Genomic DNA, 19,800 nt, shown 5'->3' on the forward strand with positions numbered 1-19,800 from the left:
TTATGAAAGCAATTTATCCAGAGATTTTAGTCTACTTACTAAAATTGTCAATTGACTAATTTGATTCTCCAAGTTCTGAATGCTTAATTTTTGCTCCTATTAAAAATTGTGTGCTAGTGACAAGTGATTGTGTACAAGCATGTGACCTTGGTTGAAAGTTGTGAATGGATGGTGGCCTTACTCCATAATTGAAATTTGGATGGTCCTGCCATCATAACTTGTAAGTATTTGAGGAAGGATCATATTTCTGTTGTGGTGCATCAAGAAATACTCCAACTGCATTAATAACTTCACGTAAATTCTCTTGAAATGTGGAGCATATAACATTTGGGTGGCTTTTTGCATGTTCCTTGTAGCCATTTGTGGAATAAAAGAAGTTATTTTAAAATTTTTATTTTCATGGGATCATACATTTATCTCATTTTAATGGTTGTGAATGAACTTTTTAATAGTTCTATTTACTATGACATTTTCATTAGTTCAAAAGCTTTAAAATAAAGAAAGGAAATAATATTATAGAGGAAAAAGAAGATGAGAGGACTTACCCCTTTAGTCCAGGACTACCCTTATCAATCCTTGGAGACATAGATGGTAAAAAGAAATTGAAAATACGCTCACAAAATCATGAAAATAAAATCTAACATCGTTTTCCCTGTTATCCTTGCTTTTGATTTGGGTGTCCCAGCCCAGGCCTTAGTTATTAGATATTATTGGGTCTCACTATTTCTTAATACGACAGGAATCCCATATCCTTGTAACCAAACGCCTCCATTCTCTTCCCCCTCCCTCCCTCTTCTTCTTTCTCTGACTCTTTACCACCGACCCATAGTAGGCTTTTTTCTTTTATTTTCAATCCTTTTTTTCCTATTTCCAAATTTATCCCCAATATTTTCATTTGCATTTGCTTTTTCGTCCTCCTTCACCTTCTTTTTCTGATGATTCGCCAATACTTCCCAATTTCCAGGATTGGTGCAGTTTCTATTTAGGGTTTTTGATAATATCACCGCTCCCTTTATTGTTTCCCTTTCCTTTCTTTTGCCCTCCCAGGTTTCCTTCTCCCCTTTCCTTTTTTTTCCTAGCTTTAGTTTTCTAGTTTCTAGGGTTCTTTTATCTGATTTTTGTTGATTTTTATTATCAATTAGGAAAAGAAAAGAAAACTTACCTGGGAAATTTATTAGAATATCCCGTTCCTTTTGGCAGTATTTACTGCACTTGCCATTTCCTTACTTCAGAAACGTTAATACGACGATATAGGTTGTTACCTGATTAATTAAAATAAAAGAAGAAGCCTAAAACTAATTCCAGAGTTCATTTTTTTCGTAGTCATATATTCACCTGGAAACCGTACGTATTGGAAGAAACCACTTTTATTTTCGGATTAGTTGCCTTTTTATTTTGAAATTATTGTCTTTTTTTTTTGTTGCGTTGTGGCGGTTCGAAGGGTTAAGAAGTTATTAGGGAAGGAAAAGTGGTTTAGGATTGCATGGGAGAGTATGAAGGGTGGGCGGCACAGCAGCCACCCATCGGGTTATTACCGAACGGTTTGTTACCGAATGAAGCCGCCTCGGTGATTCGGGTACTTGACTCGGAGCGATGGATGAAGGCCGAGGAAAGAACCGCTGATCTCATTGCCTGCATTCAGCCCGATTCACCCTCGGAAAGTCGCCGTAATGCGGTCGCGGATTATGTACAACGCCTAATCGCTAGATGCTTCCCTTGTCAGGTCCAATCAAATGCCACTCCATTATAATTTCTTTTCTTAATGTGAATGTCATTCTATGAAATTATATATGTCTAATTCTTCATTTTTGGTTTCTATGTTGAGGAGATGATTGAATGATTCACTCTGTTACAGATGTTAAATGTGGATAATTCATAAGGGGTATTCATATAAATAGGATAAAAAGTTCATATCTTTGCATTTCTTTTTCGGGATGTTGACTGGAAGGCTGAATGTAACTTATGCTATACCAATTTTAATGTTGAGTTTCTTTGCCTTTTGATGATAGGTGTTTACTTTTGGGTCTGTGCCCCTCAAGACGTATTTGCCTGATGGGGATATTGACTTAACAGCCTTCAGTAAGAATCAAATTTTGAAGGATACATGGGCTCATCAGGTTCGTGATATGCTGGAAAATGAAGAAAAAAATGAAAATGCTGAATTCCGAGTGAAAGAAGTTCAGTACATTCAGGCCGAGGTAAAGTCATGATTTGATGCCTTTTCTTCACAACTCCTATGGAATCTTCTCTGGAATCTCAGAGATTGTCTTGATTCTTAGAATATCTTGTTTATCCTTATGTCAACATTTTAGTATCCTTGGCCTGATTTCTTCAATGAAAATTTGCATGTTTGTGACACTTGCTACTGGCTGGGATCTTCTTATTTGCTGTGTTAATGCTATTCTTCCTATTTTTAATATTATCTGTAGAAGGTTTTGCTTTAACCTAGCTGTAGAATTCTTCACATGTTTGCTTGATGATGTTATTTTAACACATGAATTTGTTTTTATATTTCCTTTTTCTTCTCATGCACTTCAGGTGAAGATAATCAAGTGTCTAGTAGAAAATATTGTGGTAGACATTTCATTTAATCAGCTCGGTGGATTATGTACCCTTTGTTTTCTTGAAGAGGTCAGTGATGCAATACCTGCCACTTAATGTCTGCAGATTTATTTTTGGAATTGTGGAATGGTGGACCTTTAGGTATTAGTGTATGTTTTAACCAAGCTTAATGTCCATGTGTGTAGGTTGATCTTTTGATAAATCAGAACCATTTGTTCAAGCGTAGCATCATATTGATAAAAGCATGGTGTTATTATGAGAGCCGTATATTGGGTGCTCATCATGGACTTATCTCAACTTATGCCTTGGAAACCTTGGTTCTTTACATATTCCATGTTTACAATAAGTCCTTTTCTGGACCACTTGAGGTGGCCATTTTTACCTTTCTATTTTTTTTATTCTTTTTGCGTTAGTCTCCACATCTGTTTGACTTTTCTCACGTCTTCATGCTTAGGTCCTGTATCGTTTTCTTGAGTTCTTTAGCAAGTTTGATTGGGAAAATTTTTGTGTTAGCCTATGGGGGCCTGTTCCAATTCGTTCGCTTCCAGACATATCCGGTACTGCATTTTCTGGACATCTTATTCTAAGCTTTGAATAAGAATCCTCCACTTACCAATTTTTTTTTTTTTTTTTGTATTAATTACATTGTTTGAAATACTTTTTTTGCAGCGGAACCTCCTCGAAAAGATGGTGGAGAGTTATTACTTAGCAAATATTTTCTTGATACTTGCAGTTCAAGATATGCTGTTTGCCAAGAAAATCAGGGCCAGCCCTTCACTTCTAAACATTTCAATGTGATCGATCCTTTGCGTCTAAATAACAATCTTGGACGTAGTGTTAGTAAAGGTACATTTGTAACTTTTTTAAGTGGTTATTCCTTGTATTGTTTTGAGATTTCTCTGTCTTTGTGACTTCCTTCTCCCTTACCATTCTCTGTTTCCAAAACTATGTCTGCATACTTTGTTGCCATCAAATTCAGTTGTGGGTGATACATTGCAATGAACTTCTAATACAGCTACCTGATTAAGAACTTTTCAAAATATTTAACTTAAATTGGTAAAAAGGAAGTTGAAAAGACTGTCAATGCAGGGATGAAAAGGTAATAGAAAACAATTAGAATCTTGATTTTGTTTACTTCTGCAAAATTCTGGCACTTAGCTGAAACTTTATGATTAAGCATGTCATGAGTCGATGATGGATAGTGCCATGTACATGTAAAACTTTTCAGGCTTAGTGCTTTTGGAATAGATAGAGTTGTGAATTTTCTGGTTGGATGTATCCTCTGCTAATAATAGGTTTTGTTGTGCATAAAAATAATTCTATATTCTCCAGGCAATTTCTTTAGGATACGCAGTGCATTTGCATTTGGTGCTAAAAAATTGGCAAGATTGCTTGATTGTCCCAAAGAGGACCTGTATTATGAAGTAAATCAATTCTTTATGAATACATGGGAAAGGCATGGCAGTGGCCAACGGCCTGATGCGCCAAGGAATGATCTGCGGTGCTTGAGATTGTCAAATTTGAAACACACGCATGGATCTAAGAATATCAGAAACAATTCAAGCAGCAAAGGAAATGACATGTCCTCACAGCATGAAACTCAAGCTGAAAGAGTTCAAGGATCATTTGGTGTTTCATCACAGCATGTTAATTATCCTTTGGAAAGCACAAGTAAGATTAGTGATGTTTCTGCTGTTTCTCGTACTCAAAGTCAAAGGAGTCATGGTAGCAAGAGCAACTCAAAAACCTCTGATCAAGTTAGATGGGATTCTAATTCCAATCAGAATGTTCATAACGGTGCTGATCAGAGAATTTCTAAAGCAGAGAATTTGGTGATTGATGTTCAAGGAAGATATCTTTTTGCAAGGACGTGTTCTAGTCCTCAGCTTACTGAAACATATGGAGAAGTTATCTCTAATCAAAGGCAGAACAGAATGCCGGAGAGTGGGAAAACCCAGATTGCTTCTATGAGGTCAAATAATGACGGGGGGAAGAATATGGAATCTGGTTTGGCAGAAAGGCATAACATTAAATCTTCATCTGATGATCCTTCATCTATTAGGCAAGCATCAAGCCATCAAAGCATTGATGCTGCTGCTGATCCAAACAGTCTTCCAAATAGTTTCCAAGATGATTTTGGCTTGGGAACCATGAGTCAGGAATTTTCTTTGGTTCCAGGTGTACAAGGAATGCATCAAGAAGAGCAAGATCTACTGAACATGATGGCATTTTCTACGGCTCATGGCTTTAATGGTCAGGTTCCTGTTCCGCTAAATTTAGCTACAGGTCACTTACCTTTTCCTTTCCAATCTCTACCAATGGGATACAATCAGAGAAATTTGGGTGGAATCCTTCCTTCAAATATTCAAATGTTTCCCCAAGGATTGGTCTCTTCTCCTCTGGCCCATTATTTTTCTAGCATTGGATTAACCTCAAATACAGAGGATCCAATTGAGGCCAGTAGTGAAAATTTTGGTTCTCCAGAAATGAACTCAGGGGAAGTGGAACATGATTCATGGCAGGAACAAGACAGGGGCTCTAGTGGTGGTTTTGTTGATCTTGATAACGGGAGTATTGAAATGCTTCAGTCGGATGATAAGCAACTTTCAACCTCAGCTGGCTATAATTTTGTTCAGTCTTCTAGGGTAAGCAGCTCTAGTAGTTCTAAAACCCAACAGAAGTTTGCTAAAGAAACTCGAGGTTCAAGTAGGGAAGGTCATCTAGATGATAACCGAGGTAATGATGTTTTCTTTGATGAAAGAACTACAAGTTCTAGATCCATGACTGCTTCACATACAAGTTCACTCAGAAGTAAAACCTCATCAGAAAGTTCTTGGGAAGGGTCGTCAGCAAAGGTCTGTAAGCCAGCTTGGGAGAAAAGGGGTAGGAAATTGTCTTCTTCTGCGGTTCCTTCTGCTACATGTGGAAAAGGTAAAAGTATATCTGACTATTCCTCTCAGGCAGAAGACAATAGCAGAGACTGGAACCCACCATCAATAGTGAGCAGTGATATGGCAGAAAGAACTATTGAACCTCAACCAGTTTGTTCTTTGCCTGTTCCAAGGCATCAAATATCTGGATTTGAGACAGCCTTGACAAGTGGTTCAGATCCATTGATACCCATTACTCCATTCCTCTTAGGTCCAGGTTCAGGTCAAAGAACTATGGATAATTCTGGAGTTCCTCCCTTGGCCTTCACCATAACAGGGCCGCCAGTACCATTTGTATTGTGCCCTGTGTACAACATTCCAGCAGAAACAGGAGCTCCAGATGCATCAACAAGCCATTTTGGTTGGGATGAGGGTTTGGATAACAATGATTCTTGTCAGAATTTTGAATCATCTGAGGGACTTGATCAATCTGAGGTGTTAAGTACTTCTAGTTCTATGAGAAATGCTTCATCTCTCGAGCCAGTAGAGCGTAAGTCTGACATTCTTAATGGTGACATTGCTAGCCATTGGCAAAACTTGCAGTATGGACGGTTTTGCCAAAATTCACAATATCCTCCACCTCTGATTTATCCTTCTCCTGTTGTGGTGCCACCTGTATATTTACAAGGTCATTTTCCATGGGATGGTCCTGGGAGACCTCCTCCATCAAATGTGAACCTCTTTTCTCAACTTATGAATTATGGGCCTCGTATTATTTCTGCTCCCCATCAATCTGTTTCAAATAGACCTGCCAGCGTATACCAACAGCATGCTGATGAAATGCCAAGATATTGCAGTGGTACTGGGACCTACATGCCTAATCCTGTAAGACACATACTGACATTCTCTAATGAGCCTTTATGACTTTAAATTTCTGCATCTGAACTTTGCGTTCTTTGAAAAGTAATTTTGGTTGCATACATGGTCCTGTTTTTCCAGTTTGCATGCTTTGGAGAGTGATGTTTACATACATGGTCCTGTAATTTTTCCGTTCTCCTTTAATTTAGTGTACAATGTTACAGTGGACAATCTTTTCAAATGCAATATTGTCTTGGCCATAAGATATTCATACATTAGTCTGTTTTTTGAAGTGATCTTAATATTGTTAGCTTTGTGCCATTTAACATTTAAAACTATAGCCTTCATAATTTTTCTATACGATTTTCTACTTCAGAAAGTTTCAATCAGAGAACGGCATTCTGCAAATACAAGGAGGGGAAAATATAATTATGATAGAAATGACCACCATGGTGATAGAGATGGGAACTGGATTGCCAATTCAAAGTCACAAGCTGCTGGGTACAGCCATAGTTGCAATCAAAATGAAAAATCAAGGTTCACATGTGACCAATTGGGTGCTGTTGCTGATGACAGCAGAGCTGAGAGGCCTTGGGGCTCACATAGGCATGATTCATTTTCTTCATACCAGTCTCATAATGGACCGGTCTGTGCAAACTCTTCTCAAGGTAGCTCTGCCAGCATGCAATATGACATGTATCCACTGCCAGCCATGAAAACCAGTGGGGCGTCGTCAAATGGACCTACCATTCCTTCTGTTGTCATGCTGTATCCCTATGATCATAATTCTGGTTATGGTTCCTCTGATGAACAACTTGAATTTGGTTCTCTTGGACCAGTGGATTTCTCAGGCATGAATGAAGAAGCATCACAGGCAAGTGATGGAAGCAACCCAGGTGGGGTATATGACAAGCAAAGGTTTCATGGTACCTCTGCTCAACAGTCTTCTCCAGATCAGCCTTCTTCACCCCACCTCCAAAGGTAATTTGTCTTGCTTGTCTGAGATAGTTTCTTTACTAGACTAAACAAAAGGAGTCAGCCTAAGTAGCACGCCGCATCTATGCTATTGTTGAACTGCCTTTACTGGTCTAGCAATAGAGTTGATGGCGTATCTATGGACAGCTTGAATTAGCTGTATGGGAATTGCTGCTTGCTCTCCTCCTCTTCCCACCTTGGCATCACCCTCTTCCTGTCTGGTGCTCATAGTTCTGATCGGCTGTTTCTCTGCCATAAACCATGAGTCTATGACCAGTAGTTATTCCTTATATGGCAAGTATATTGAATTCTAAAAGTGGATCATAACCCTCTTTTTCAAAGTTCATACCTTCGACATTCTATTTTGAACTCTTTTGTTTCAATTAGATTGTTTTCTGAATCTCATTTATTTGTCTTTAACAGAGGACTTTGATTTTATTGCCAAATCTGTGGCTGAAGATGAGGATTCTCGGCCCCTTTCTTTTCCATCAGAGGGAAGAAATAATGGAGTGCCATTCGTGAAAAGCCCCTTACAAGGCATGTTTGTTCACATCTCACTCGAGATGGTCAACCATTGGCTTGTGCCTGTATGTACATTATGAATGATAAAATCATTTTTTTAAATGCTCTGCTTTTGAGGAGATGAGAGTAACGGTGAAAAGAATGCAGGACTCGGGAGGATAGATTTAAATTTAGGGTTCTACACATTGTAACCGAAATAGGAGCTCCTTAGGATTACAAAATGAAAGGAACCGAGTTCTCTATTAATTGCAATGATTTAGATGTACTTACAGTGAAATAAAACAAAATTATCAAAATTAAGTACTTAAAAATATCCAGTTGTGGTCTAAGGTAGCGCGCACATCAGGGCTATTCATAAGGCCCATCTCATTTAGGATGCGCGTGGGGATTTCAGGAAGGTTGTAAAGACCGATGCTTCTGCTCAAGTCGTTGGCAAGCTCCACAAGTCTATGCTTATCCTCGCCTACCTTCTTAATACGACTGTAATATCGAAAACATGCCGCATATAAGCCGACTCTTTGGTCTTCTTCTCTATGTCGGAAAGCACCTCCTCCACCTGTTCAACCGTATTTTTCGATTAATGTCTGGATCCACCAAAGGCAAAGGAGCCTCTGCAATTGCCAAATCCTTGATGCTAGATAGAAAGAAACCCTCCCATGGTGCTAGCAAGAGCATTCCCTGCGCTTTTTTACCATCATGGCCAGTTCCACCTAGCCGATGTATATACTGTGCTCTATTAGATGGCGCGCCCACCTGTAATAATAAAATGTTCGCAAGAAAAAAACCAACAGTTATAACTGTTGCACAGTAGACTGAATATAATCTTAGAGACAGAGATAATGCACTTGGATACAGACTGTTTCCAACTTGCAAGCAAATAACCTCATTTAACTATAGGTTCAAAAGATCAGTACATTTCCCAAAATACAACTGAGGAAAAGGAGATTTAATTTTAACTAGGGAAAGTATGCCTTTTTACCTGTATGACAAGTGTAACATCAGGATAATCAACCCCCAGGTAAATTAGATGTCACAAGAATAAGGCCTTTTGACTTTCGGAATTCATCAGACACCTTTGCGCTATGACTTGGTGTTTTCCTTTGAATGAATCTCTCTAACATTCATGTTCAGCTTACAGAGAAATTCCGCCACCAACCTTGTTACCGCAGTAGTAGTGCAGAATACAATAGCCTGCAGAATGGATTGCTAGATTACATATTTTGCGAAAGGATTGTCAAAATGGTGAGCAAATAAGTGGAAATTGATTTTTAAGTCCCGATACTAAACATTTAATAACATTAGCACAATCTTAGGAATGGGGAAAAAAAGGCCTTTATAGCTGCAACTGTCCAATTAAAAGTTGCACCTTGTAGTCAACATCATTTACAATATGTTCTTGCAGAAGAATATACAGTAGCGAAAAACGCTTGTCCAGAGGAGCAATCAAGTGCATTTGTTGGGCCTGGAATGTCCAAAATTTAAGCAATTAGAAGACATCAAGAGAATTCCATGTTTTAAAAAAAAAAAAAAGCAGGCTGAAAAACCACCTGTGAATGTGTCTCCTCAGAGCTTTCTTGAACTATATCGATAAATTCATGATCTTTTCTCAATGTATTATGGCAGAATTGATGGACCTTCACACAAATTAGCAACTTTAGCATTTTCTTCAAATTTGTGAAACATCATTATCCAATACACACAAGGGATAAAGAAAGAAACTTCTTCAGGAACTGTTGCAGAAAAAATAAGAGTCCGTTGTTGCTCTGGAACAGCAGCAATTATCTTTTCAACATCTTTACGAATACGCATGGCTAATAAACAATCTGCTTCATGAAGTACAAGTACATTCACATCTCTCAGCCTCCCTTCAAATCCTCTAGTATTCTCAATATGGTCCCAAAGCCTTGTAGGTGTAGCAACAATAACCTGAGAGTTAAAATGGGATAAAATGTAACATTCTACTGTACAAGATGTTGATAGTAAGTGCAGTATTAACTCAAAGTGAAGACCCAGAGTCGGGTTGACAGGAAACTGATGGCTCCCTGATTCAATACATTAGGATAGGACCTACAGTTTGATTCTTTTTTAACTCAATCTCATTCCAGTCCATGACAATCCAACAGTTTAACCATGTAAGGATAAAAAATTTGTCCAACATTGCCTTAATGAATAAGAAAGCAAGCATTAATTACAACTCACTCACCTCGCAACGGTTTTGTCGCAGGTTTTTTTCCCTCTGTAGCAACACTTCTACCTCCCATAAGAACTTGTACACCAAAAAGAGGGACTATACTTCAGTAAGTTGTTAGCTTCTGAAGCAACCTGATTTACAAGCTCTCTATTTGGACACATTACAAGGACATTAATTGCTGACGGCCGCTTAAAATAAGAACTAGTACGAGGAAATTTCAAAACAATTCCAATTAATGGAAGCTGAAAATTAGAAAGAAACAATAAGCAAAGTCAAGAACTCCAGCACATCTAATAATTAGCAGCACCAGTTTATAGTAAGTTTCATTAGTTCACAGAATTCCTGAATCCAATAGATACCACGTTGACTTCAGAGAAACTAGTGATTGTTGAAGCCTATAAATAATCTCTCCCTGAAAGTGACACAGGATAAAAGGAGAGAGCAAAAACATAGAAAGCAACAATCTTGTTGCAAGGTAGATACTTATTTCTCTTTCTTTTTTTTTCCCATCGAAAAGGACCTGATCATTTAAATCTTATGAAGAAAAAAGGTTTATAACTGATAACACCAGACCAGCAAATATTAACCCCTTATAAACGAAGTGGCTCAAACATGTAGCATCTTACAGAAAATGCTAGTGCCTTCTCCATGCCTGTTTTGGCCTTGGCTAGTACATCCTTGCCTAGAGAGAGAGAAAGATTGTGAACCAATGTGGTTAGCTGCTTGGATATGACAAAATGGAATATATCAACTCAAAACAGCAGAAAATCAATTCACAGATAATAAAACCAAAGGTAAAATCATTTCACAACATCATGACATCAGCTGATTAGCAAGCCAACATACAGCTCAACTGGAATTGTAGCTAGGCAAACCAAGGATAACACACATATTAAGGGTTGTTTGGTTCACAAAATCTAAACAGAGAAATGTTATTCCGAAATCTTATATTATACTTGAGAATGTGAAATTACTTGAACCAAAAGCACTTAATATTTAGAGGCTACCTGTTAACCATTTGATTGCTAATCTTTAAAAGCTATTTGAACAAGAAGGAAATATTAAAAGTGCCACAAAATTGCTGCTACTCTTGCTACACATTTGACTTCTTAGCCATTAACAATCGAAGTTTTCAATAGTAAACGAACAAGACAGTAGCGAATACAAAGGTCCTATCACTTAAATTCTGGGTATAAATATTGCCGAAATGGAAACAAACCTTGGAGTATTGCTGGAAGAGTTGCCTCCTGTACCAAGGTCATCTTCTCGTATCCAAGATCTTTTACTCCATTCAGTAACATGGGTGAAAGTGAAAGTCGATCAAATCTGCAAGCGTAGCAAGGAAAAAAAACCAGACATTTATAAAAAAATCCTAGATAATAAGAATCATGTCCCAGAAAATTGATAATTAAAAAAAAAAAACAGGCCTTGTTTCACTCAAATAAGACTCGAATTTCTCTGGTGAACCTCTTGGATTCCCTGTCTCCGGTCCCAGTGTGGAACTAGCATTCGGATTTCCAGAATCGAAACCAGTCTTAATTCTTTTTCCGTCCAACGAATACAAATTAGCCGAGGGGTCCCCAGTTCCACTCATGTTCGACTCAGACTCACTCTTTCTTTTCCTCTTCGATGAACCCATATCTCCCTCTCTACCTCTACTCCTATTTCTATTTCGTGCTCTATCCGCAGCTAATCCTCGTCTTCGCTAGTAAGTCAGTCAAGGAACGAGCGGTTCCCAACTCGCGAACCCAGTCACTGAGTTGGACTAGTCCTCGACAACGACCTTCGAGGCACGGATATCTTCTCTGTTTTCAGTGGCCTACGGGCAGTCAGAGGCTCCGATTACTGATGTCCCCCAATAACGGCTGAAGCCGAAAAACTTGAGTTTTAGGGTTTTAGGTTATTAGATATTTGTCCGAGCAGTCGTAAAACAAAAATCCACGTAGCCACGTATGAGTAATATATAATTTGATATATAAATTTTAATTTGGTGTAGTTATATATATGGAATTTTGATTGTGGTTCAAATGTATATATAAAATTTTAGTTTTGATTCAACTGTATGCATTTAAAGGAATAAATGTATTAGTTTATTTTATATCATATATATCATTTTTTATTGCAATATGAATAGTTAAAATAGTGTTATATCAATACTTATGTTTGTAATTTACTAAAATTAAATTAAATTAATATTTCATATATAAAATTGTACAAAATTAAAATTCATATAAAGTATTACATATTGAATCACAATTCATGTATAATTTTAAGATTTATCTATTTTTTTGAACATAATAATTAATTTAACTTCTACATTATGATAAAATAATAGAAATTAGTTTCATATAAAGTAGAACTTTTATATATGTTTATGTTTATTTTAATAAAAATATTGTATATAATATAACTAAAAAGTGATTGTTATATATAATGTTTATGATTATATAATATATATAAATTTTGTTTATTTAAATTATTATCAAGAATATATAAACTACGAGTTTGGAAAAAATTAACTTGACAAAAATAATTTTATTATTTATGATATTGCAAAATTGACATTTGAATATTTTTATTTTTATTATTTTGAATTTTAAAAGTTTAACCATGCTCTTACTTTTCTATATATTATAGATCAAAAATTAATTTTATTTCATATTGTTCATCACTAAAATATAAAATAATGATAATATATAATTTAAGGGTAAATGACATCCTATGTCACTTAACTATTAGTACTTTGAACTCGTACCGTCATAAGCCTTAGAACGTTACAAACCTAGAATACCAATGTGACTTAAGCGTTATCTGTACATAACCTTCCAGGATTGCTAACAATTATACTTAATGAATATTCTTGATTCACATGATTGTATCTCGCTACATATCTATTTGATTTATGCTAATGATGATATTATTAAACATTTGGTCACTGAATTACTTCTAATTTGTTAATAATGTAACTTTGTGAACTAATCTTAATTTACTTTAAAAGGTTTTCAAGGCATCGAACTATCAAAATTAAGTTGCATGTGCAATAAGAATCGTTATACCTTTAGTATTTGACTACCATGTTTATAGTAGTAATAAAATCTAAGGGACGTCTACTTTTTGCATGTTATATGTCTACATTTGGTTTGCTTAAGGACAAGCAAAAAGTTAAGTATGGGGGAGTTTAGGTATGAGGTTCTTATTTATATTCATCTCCACTAAATCTAGCTAGTTTAAAGAAAGAAACCAAGTCAAAACAAAGTCAATTTTTTTTCTTTTTTCTTTTTATTTGCAGCTAATTTTTTTCTTTCTTTTTTTTTTTTTTATCTTCATGTTTATTTTTCTATTTTCTCTTTTTCTTTTATTTACTTTTAATTATATGTTTACATTGCTTGAGGACAAGTAATGACTTAAGTGTGGGGGAGGTTGATCTACCACAATTCGTTGTAGCGGATTAGGCCCAATTCTATACTTAACGAGCTAGTCTTATAGCAAATTAATATATCTTTTATTAAGTTTTCCTTTTTATGACATAGTGAATAAAATGAGCATTTTTATGTGTTTTATGACCTTTTAGACCAATCTGAGGCTAAGGGAATACTAACATGTTGATTAAGTGTGAAAGACATCATTTGAGGGTAAAAAAATAGTGGACTGCTCTCGATGTTGTAACACAGAGCTGGGATGTTGCACACAGCAAACATAATACCTAAAGAACAGTCTGCCGAGGATGTCACGAAACAGGCTAAATGGTGTGGCGACACAGCCCTGAAGACACCAAGAATAAAGAAAACTACTTTCGATGTCGTGACACAGGCTTGAGGGTATTGCGACACAGCTGCGACGAGGCTAATTTAATGAGCAAGGGTGTTTTCATCTATGTAACCTAAATTAACATGCTCAACTGTCCTTACTTGACCTAGTTAGGTCATAATACATGTAATCTATAAATACTCGCTTAGGAAAACACATTAGGGGGGTTCTTAGATTTTTATTCTTGTTATTAGTTTTTACTTAGTTGATGTTATGTTCTTGTAATCAGAAGATCCTATTCTGAAGTGAGACGTTCGTGAGCGGAGATTGTTCTGGAGCCACACTTTCATCGATAAATCCATGAGCATCTCTTTCTTTTATTATATTCTTTATATTTATTCATTTAACATTGTTAATTGAATGTTTGTGTAAAGATTAGATTCAATTTATGTTTTATACATATTTTTCCTGTTTCAATTGTATGAATCTAATTGATTGATTGACTGGTGGAGTTCACTTTGGATTGGTTAGATCTGATTGAGTGCAATTAAGCCCTAAGATTGACGACCCTAGGAAGTCATTTAGGTAAGAATTAACACAAAATCAGTATTGCCTACCAAGCATCACTCAGTAGATCAGTGGTTAGGGAATGAAGAACTTAAACTCTAGGCTTGATGACCTTAGAAAGTCATATATATGAGAATTAACCCGAAATCGGTATTGCCTATCCGTGAAAGCCTTAGCCTTCCCTAGTCTGAATTGTGTCATCGAGAGATAAGTAGTTCTTGTCGACTAGTTAGGTTAGTAGAAGGTTGGGAAACCTTGCTAGGTTACCAACTATTTAGAACCTCACATCAATAATTAATTAGGTAAAACAATTGGATCTAGGCTAAAGGAACTCGCATAGTCAAAACAAGAGATAGGAGAGTTGATACATGAACTTAGGAATAGATTTAGGTTTAATTCAATTTATTTGGTTATTATTATTATCATTTTACTTCCAGATTAACAGTACTAATTCGTGACTTGAGTAGGTTAGTAGTTATTTTCAGTAATTGGCTGATGCCGTGTGGACCTTAAATTTCAAAATTTAAACTGAGCACACGGTCGTGTTACCAACCGTGTGTATCCAGAACACCTTTAAACTCAAGTAATGTCATCCACCTTTTATTAGAAATCAAGCTATACCATTTACATATATTTATACCAATTCAAAGCTCACTAAAACATGTCAAAACATGATAATTAAACATTCAATCTAAACCTATTTAATAGCCCTCAATGATATCACAATACAATCATAAAACAACAACAATCCAAAAAATTAACATTTATGCCAAGATTTTTCATGCCTAACCATACTTATACAATCATCATTACTTTAACTAAGATATCAATAAGCAAAGTTCAACAAGTGACCTAAAACATAAGAATCTATTTTCACAATTTAATCATACCTTATTAAACCATGCCTTTAACCATTTCATGTCATTCAAGCCATTCACTTTAAACATCAACAATTACCAACATTCAATATTGAGTTATGCTATTACCTAAACTTACACATAATGCCATTAAAATATTGGCTAACATCATCAACTTACTAAATGTCAATTAGGTACCAAGCACTTAATATATCAAGGTTACTTATAATCTTATTCATAACCAAAGTACTAGACATGATTGTTAATTTGCAAAGTAGACACCTTATATACATGCCACAAGTAACCATATTTTCAAACTTCAAAAACTATCGAGTCAGAAGATGGTAGGTGTGAACTCCTAACTGATCCGATCGACACGTTCAGAGTATCTAAAATCTACAGAACATAAAAACAGAAGTAAGTATATAAAATACTTTGTAAGCTCATACAATTCAATTCAATTCAATAACTTACCTTACTCATTTAATAGTTAATTTCAAATAGCTATTCAAAATATTATCCCTATCACGACATAGTTCAAAAAATTATGGTCAATAAATAACAAACATACGAGTATTCAGAGTTCGTATTTCCTCCACATTGACGATAAATTTCACATTGTATATCCTTTGATTTTTCGATGGAACTTTGTAAAAGAACTCAGTACACGAGTGCATGTAACATATGATGCTCATCCGAGCTAATCATATACAAAAATATCTGTGTTAGGTTACCCATCCGGGCAAAACCAGTGACAACACATAAAATAGACTGGCCAGGGTTATAAATACATGTAAGGTTACCAATCCAGGATAAACTTTAAAAACGACGACAGATCGCCAGTGTAGGCTAAATCTATGTAACATGTATATCCGAGTCCACAACAAATGCTGGAGCTTGGTCCAGTCGAGAATCAATTTGAAACCTCGTATATGAGACTTTACTCGGTCCATCAGAATTATCTCAAAATTCAATTCATTACCACATAGCTCAATTCCAATTTTAGTAGTTTATATATGTATATAATTAACAACAATTAATAACAAATTATAATCACAGAAGTAGTATGAACTTACTTGACAAAACCGTAGCAGTTTAGTTAACAAAGACTATTCAATAGTTTTTCATTTTCACCTAAGTCAACAACTTGATCAATATAATAGTTAAAATTAAAAATATCAATATCAATCTCAATCTCATAATATTACTCAAATCCATGCTTAAAATCATTTAATTTTATTTTACACAATTTCCTAAACTTTTACATTTTATTCAATTTAGTCCCTAAAATCAAACTTATCATAACTTCCAAATTTGGACTTCAAAATTTAAAACAATTTAAAATACACTCAATTACAACCACCTATTATAAAAATCACAAAAATTACATATCAATTTTTAGATATTAATAATTTAGTCCTTATGTTCAAAATTAACAAAAATCACTTTATAAAATAGTCCTTAAACATTTCATGACTTCCAAATTTATCATTTTCTATAAGAAAATCTAAGATTCATAGATGGCAAGTTTTAAACTCTTTAACAATTTTGAAAATGGAGATATGGGTTAGTTAGACCTAATTGTAACGATCTCAAAAACATAAAAATTCAAGAAACGAAATTAAAATCCCTTACCAATTTAGAGATTCAAGCATGAACGTGACCAAGGTTGAGCATGTTTTTTTTTTCAATTTTAACTTATATATTTGATTAACTTATTAATTAATCATATTTAGTTTAATAAATCATTAATTCATAACATTAATCTTAATTAACCCTTTTGGTGGATGATAAATGGCTATCACCACCATTTGACCATTTACCAATGGTCTAATTATTTATTTGGTACTCCAATTAATTAAGATTCCATAGTGATTAACTTTTACCACTTTTACAATTTAGTCCTTGAACCTAAATTAACCATCCAATCACAAAAATTTTCAGACTAAACTTTAATTCACATATATAGTAACTCCGTGAATATTAAATAAAAATATTTACGGGCTCGATTTGCAAAAATGAGGTCCCGATACCTCATTTTTCAAAACCACTTAACTTTATGGACAAACCACTTGTACTTAACTAATTGTCCAATTAAATGAAATTATCAAATCCAAATTCTCTATATCATAATATTTTACTCATAAATATTAAATAATAATATTTATAGACTTACTCGTCGGAATTGTGGTATCGAAACTACTGAAAAACAGGCTGTTGCACCAAGTGTTTCGTTGTAAACAAATTATATTACAACTTGACACGTATACTTGCGGACTCCGCCTTAACTCATATATTTAGTTGCAGTATTCTCACTTCAGACGTTGGTATGTTGGGATGCGGTCATCGTCAAGGCACAAAAAGGGAAATTATTGTATGACTCACGCTGCCAGTATCATAACAAGATGATTGCGGTGCATTTGAGAATGCGGGCAAACGAGATAATAAGAGAATCCGCCAAATAACGTAGGTAAGAAAAACTAGTAGAAGCGTCTGAAAATGTGGGTATGTTTAATAAGGGGATTCGCCAATTTGCGACGGTAAGAGGGATTAGTATAAGTGATTTTAACGCAACAGTTGAAATGGAAGAGATATTTTCTTTGAGGAACTTAAGTAACCACCATTATGAGCCCGCCAGTGTTTGGTGGGTAAACCAGCATTGGGTGTGATAAAGTGAGACAATTAAGTAGATCCTAATCCTAATGGTTTGTGAGTAAAGAGGCTGCTAGGAACAGGAGAGTTCGCTAACGACTAAACGGGTGAAAGACCGCTAAGGAATTATGAATAAAAAGGTTGTCCGCCAGTACTATTCAGTATAGGAAAAGTCTACTTGGGACTAACGATTGTGAAAATTCGTTAGGGACTCTCTAGAAAAGAGGTATTCCACTAGAGACTATATGTTATGGGAATTCCTGGTAATGGCCTAAAATGGAGAAAGTTCCTAAAAGACTATACTAAATGCAAGTCTGCAAAGGAAAAAGGGTACATAAATCATCCTCCAAATTTCATATTCAAGGCCGTAAAAGAGGATGTTAGATTGTTTCTTCCATGAGGAAGGGTCTATGCCATGGCTTAAGCCAAAAAAAAAGAAATTACTGGGTAATATGGTAATTACATGTTTAGTTTAGTGTGGAATGAGCGGATCGAGGTAGGGATTCGTCTTAATAGCAAAAACGGTTGTAAGTCTGCCAGTAGCAAATGTAGTCACTAAATCATGTATGCGCAAATATGGTTATCTTGAGGAGGCAAGACCATGAGAGTTAAAATGGGAATCTAAGATGAAGCGGGGCAGGATAAAGTTCCAAAAAGAATTGTTAATTGGAAGAGCATGCTACAATTAATTAGATTTACAATTGTGCACTGCAGTTTGAATAGATGCCATACACCGATCCGGATATCATAGAATGTGTCCCAATCACATTTTTGGCCATTCGGAGTATGTGGGACGCGAATGTTCCATTTATAGTGTACGTGACGGTGGAGATGTATGGATCGAATTGAGTGATGAGACATTTCGAATTAAGGCATGAAATTTCGCTGCCACTAGAGATATGGAATTCATCGAATTTTGAGATTGTAAGATGGAATTCCCACCCATTCGCGAACCTTTTTTGCATCAGACACGATATTCTATTTGGAGTAAATACCCTGATTCAGAGTCGCTGGCAAACCATATCTACTATTAGTGGAGGTGATGAGTAGACAACTTTGTCAAAAGAGGTTACAATGAGCGCCCAATAGCGTAGGTCCGGAGGAGGTGTGGTGAAAGGTTCATCCTCGTCTTTGACCTAACAAGCACCAACGATGTCTATGCCACATCTCGATCAGTTCACTCTACTTATTCATATTCATTTCACAAACCTCATTTTTTTTTCACAAGCACCACACTATGCACCACTACAGCACCCTGCATCTACACCTCTTGCAAGTACGTTTTTAGGGGCACCTTCATCCTTAACATTCTACGCCCCATGCTGACATCGATGCTGATACAAATATCGACACATATGTCGACCCATGAATCGTCACCGATGACGACACCAATGTCGTCATCGATATTAGTATCGATGCCTAGGTCAGTGTCAACGTATTTGAGTTTTACAACATTGTACGATTATTCACCGATAATGTCACAAACACCCATCACATCGTTGTTTTATCGAGGTGGGTCATCGACATAACCACCTTCTCATGGAGTGGAGGAAATATGATGAGAGGCTAGGATGGCACTGACATCAAGCGCAGAGTAAGGCGATAGAGACGAAGATAAAGTTAAGGGTGGGGATAAAGATGAAGCCAAAGGTGGAGATAAAGATGAAGACGACGATGGAGATCAATATAAGTACAAAGGTGGAGGTGAACACTAAGAAGGAGAGAACGATGATCATGATCAAGACTCGATCTGCCACCACTAGTTGTACGCAAAAATCTTACGCGCCCCTGTCAGCATTCACCTTGTGGCACACATTCAGGCCGACGCCATTGATGATGTCTTTTTGATTTGCTTATTGCGATGTAAATATAAATGACATCAATAAAGAAATGATCATTTTTTTTTGTATATTTCTATTGCAACTCATACTTGTTTTTGTTAAATTCTAATGTAAATTATACGTAAATTTCCATATATAATATTTGATATGAAATATGC

The 19,800-nt window shown here is 35.8% G+C and overlaps 1 protein-coding gene and 1 pseudogene across 1 annotated transcript; one reads left to right on the forward strand and one right to left on the reverse strand.

Annotated features, from left to right (window-relative positions):
- The first annotated feature begins 751 nt into the window (after positions 1-751).
- LOC105762666 (uncharacterized) lies at positions 752-8,098 on the forward strand. The gene is made up of 9 exons (XM_052633574.1): positions 752-1,723; positions 2,010-2,198; positions 2,539-2,631; positions 2,748-2,930; positions 3,017-3,119; positions 3,232-3,408; positions 3,895-6,317; positions 6,667-7,271; positions 7,689-8,098. Exons 1-9 carry the CDS (start codon positions 1,484-1,486, stop codon positions 7,696-7,698), a joined length of 4,023 nt encoding a protein of 1,340 aa, XP_052489534.1. The 5' UTR covers positions 752-1,483; the 3' UTR covers positions 7,699-8,098.
- On the reverse strand, positions 8,001-11,912 carry LOC105796006 (DEAD-box ATP-dependent RNA helicase 31-like; annotated as a pseudogene).
- Positions 11,913-19,800: the final 7,888 nt, after the last annotated feature.

Source organism: Gossypium raimondii, chromosome 7 (genome assembly GCF_025698545.1).
Source record: "Gossypium raimondii isolate GPD5lz chromosome 7, ASM2569854v1, whole genome shotgun sequence".
In the NCBI taxonomy this organism is placed as follows: Eukaryota; Viridiplantae; Streptophyta; class Magnoliopsida; order Malvales; family Malvaceae; genus Gossypium; species Gossypium raimondii.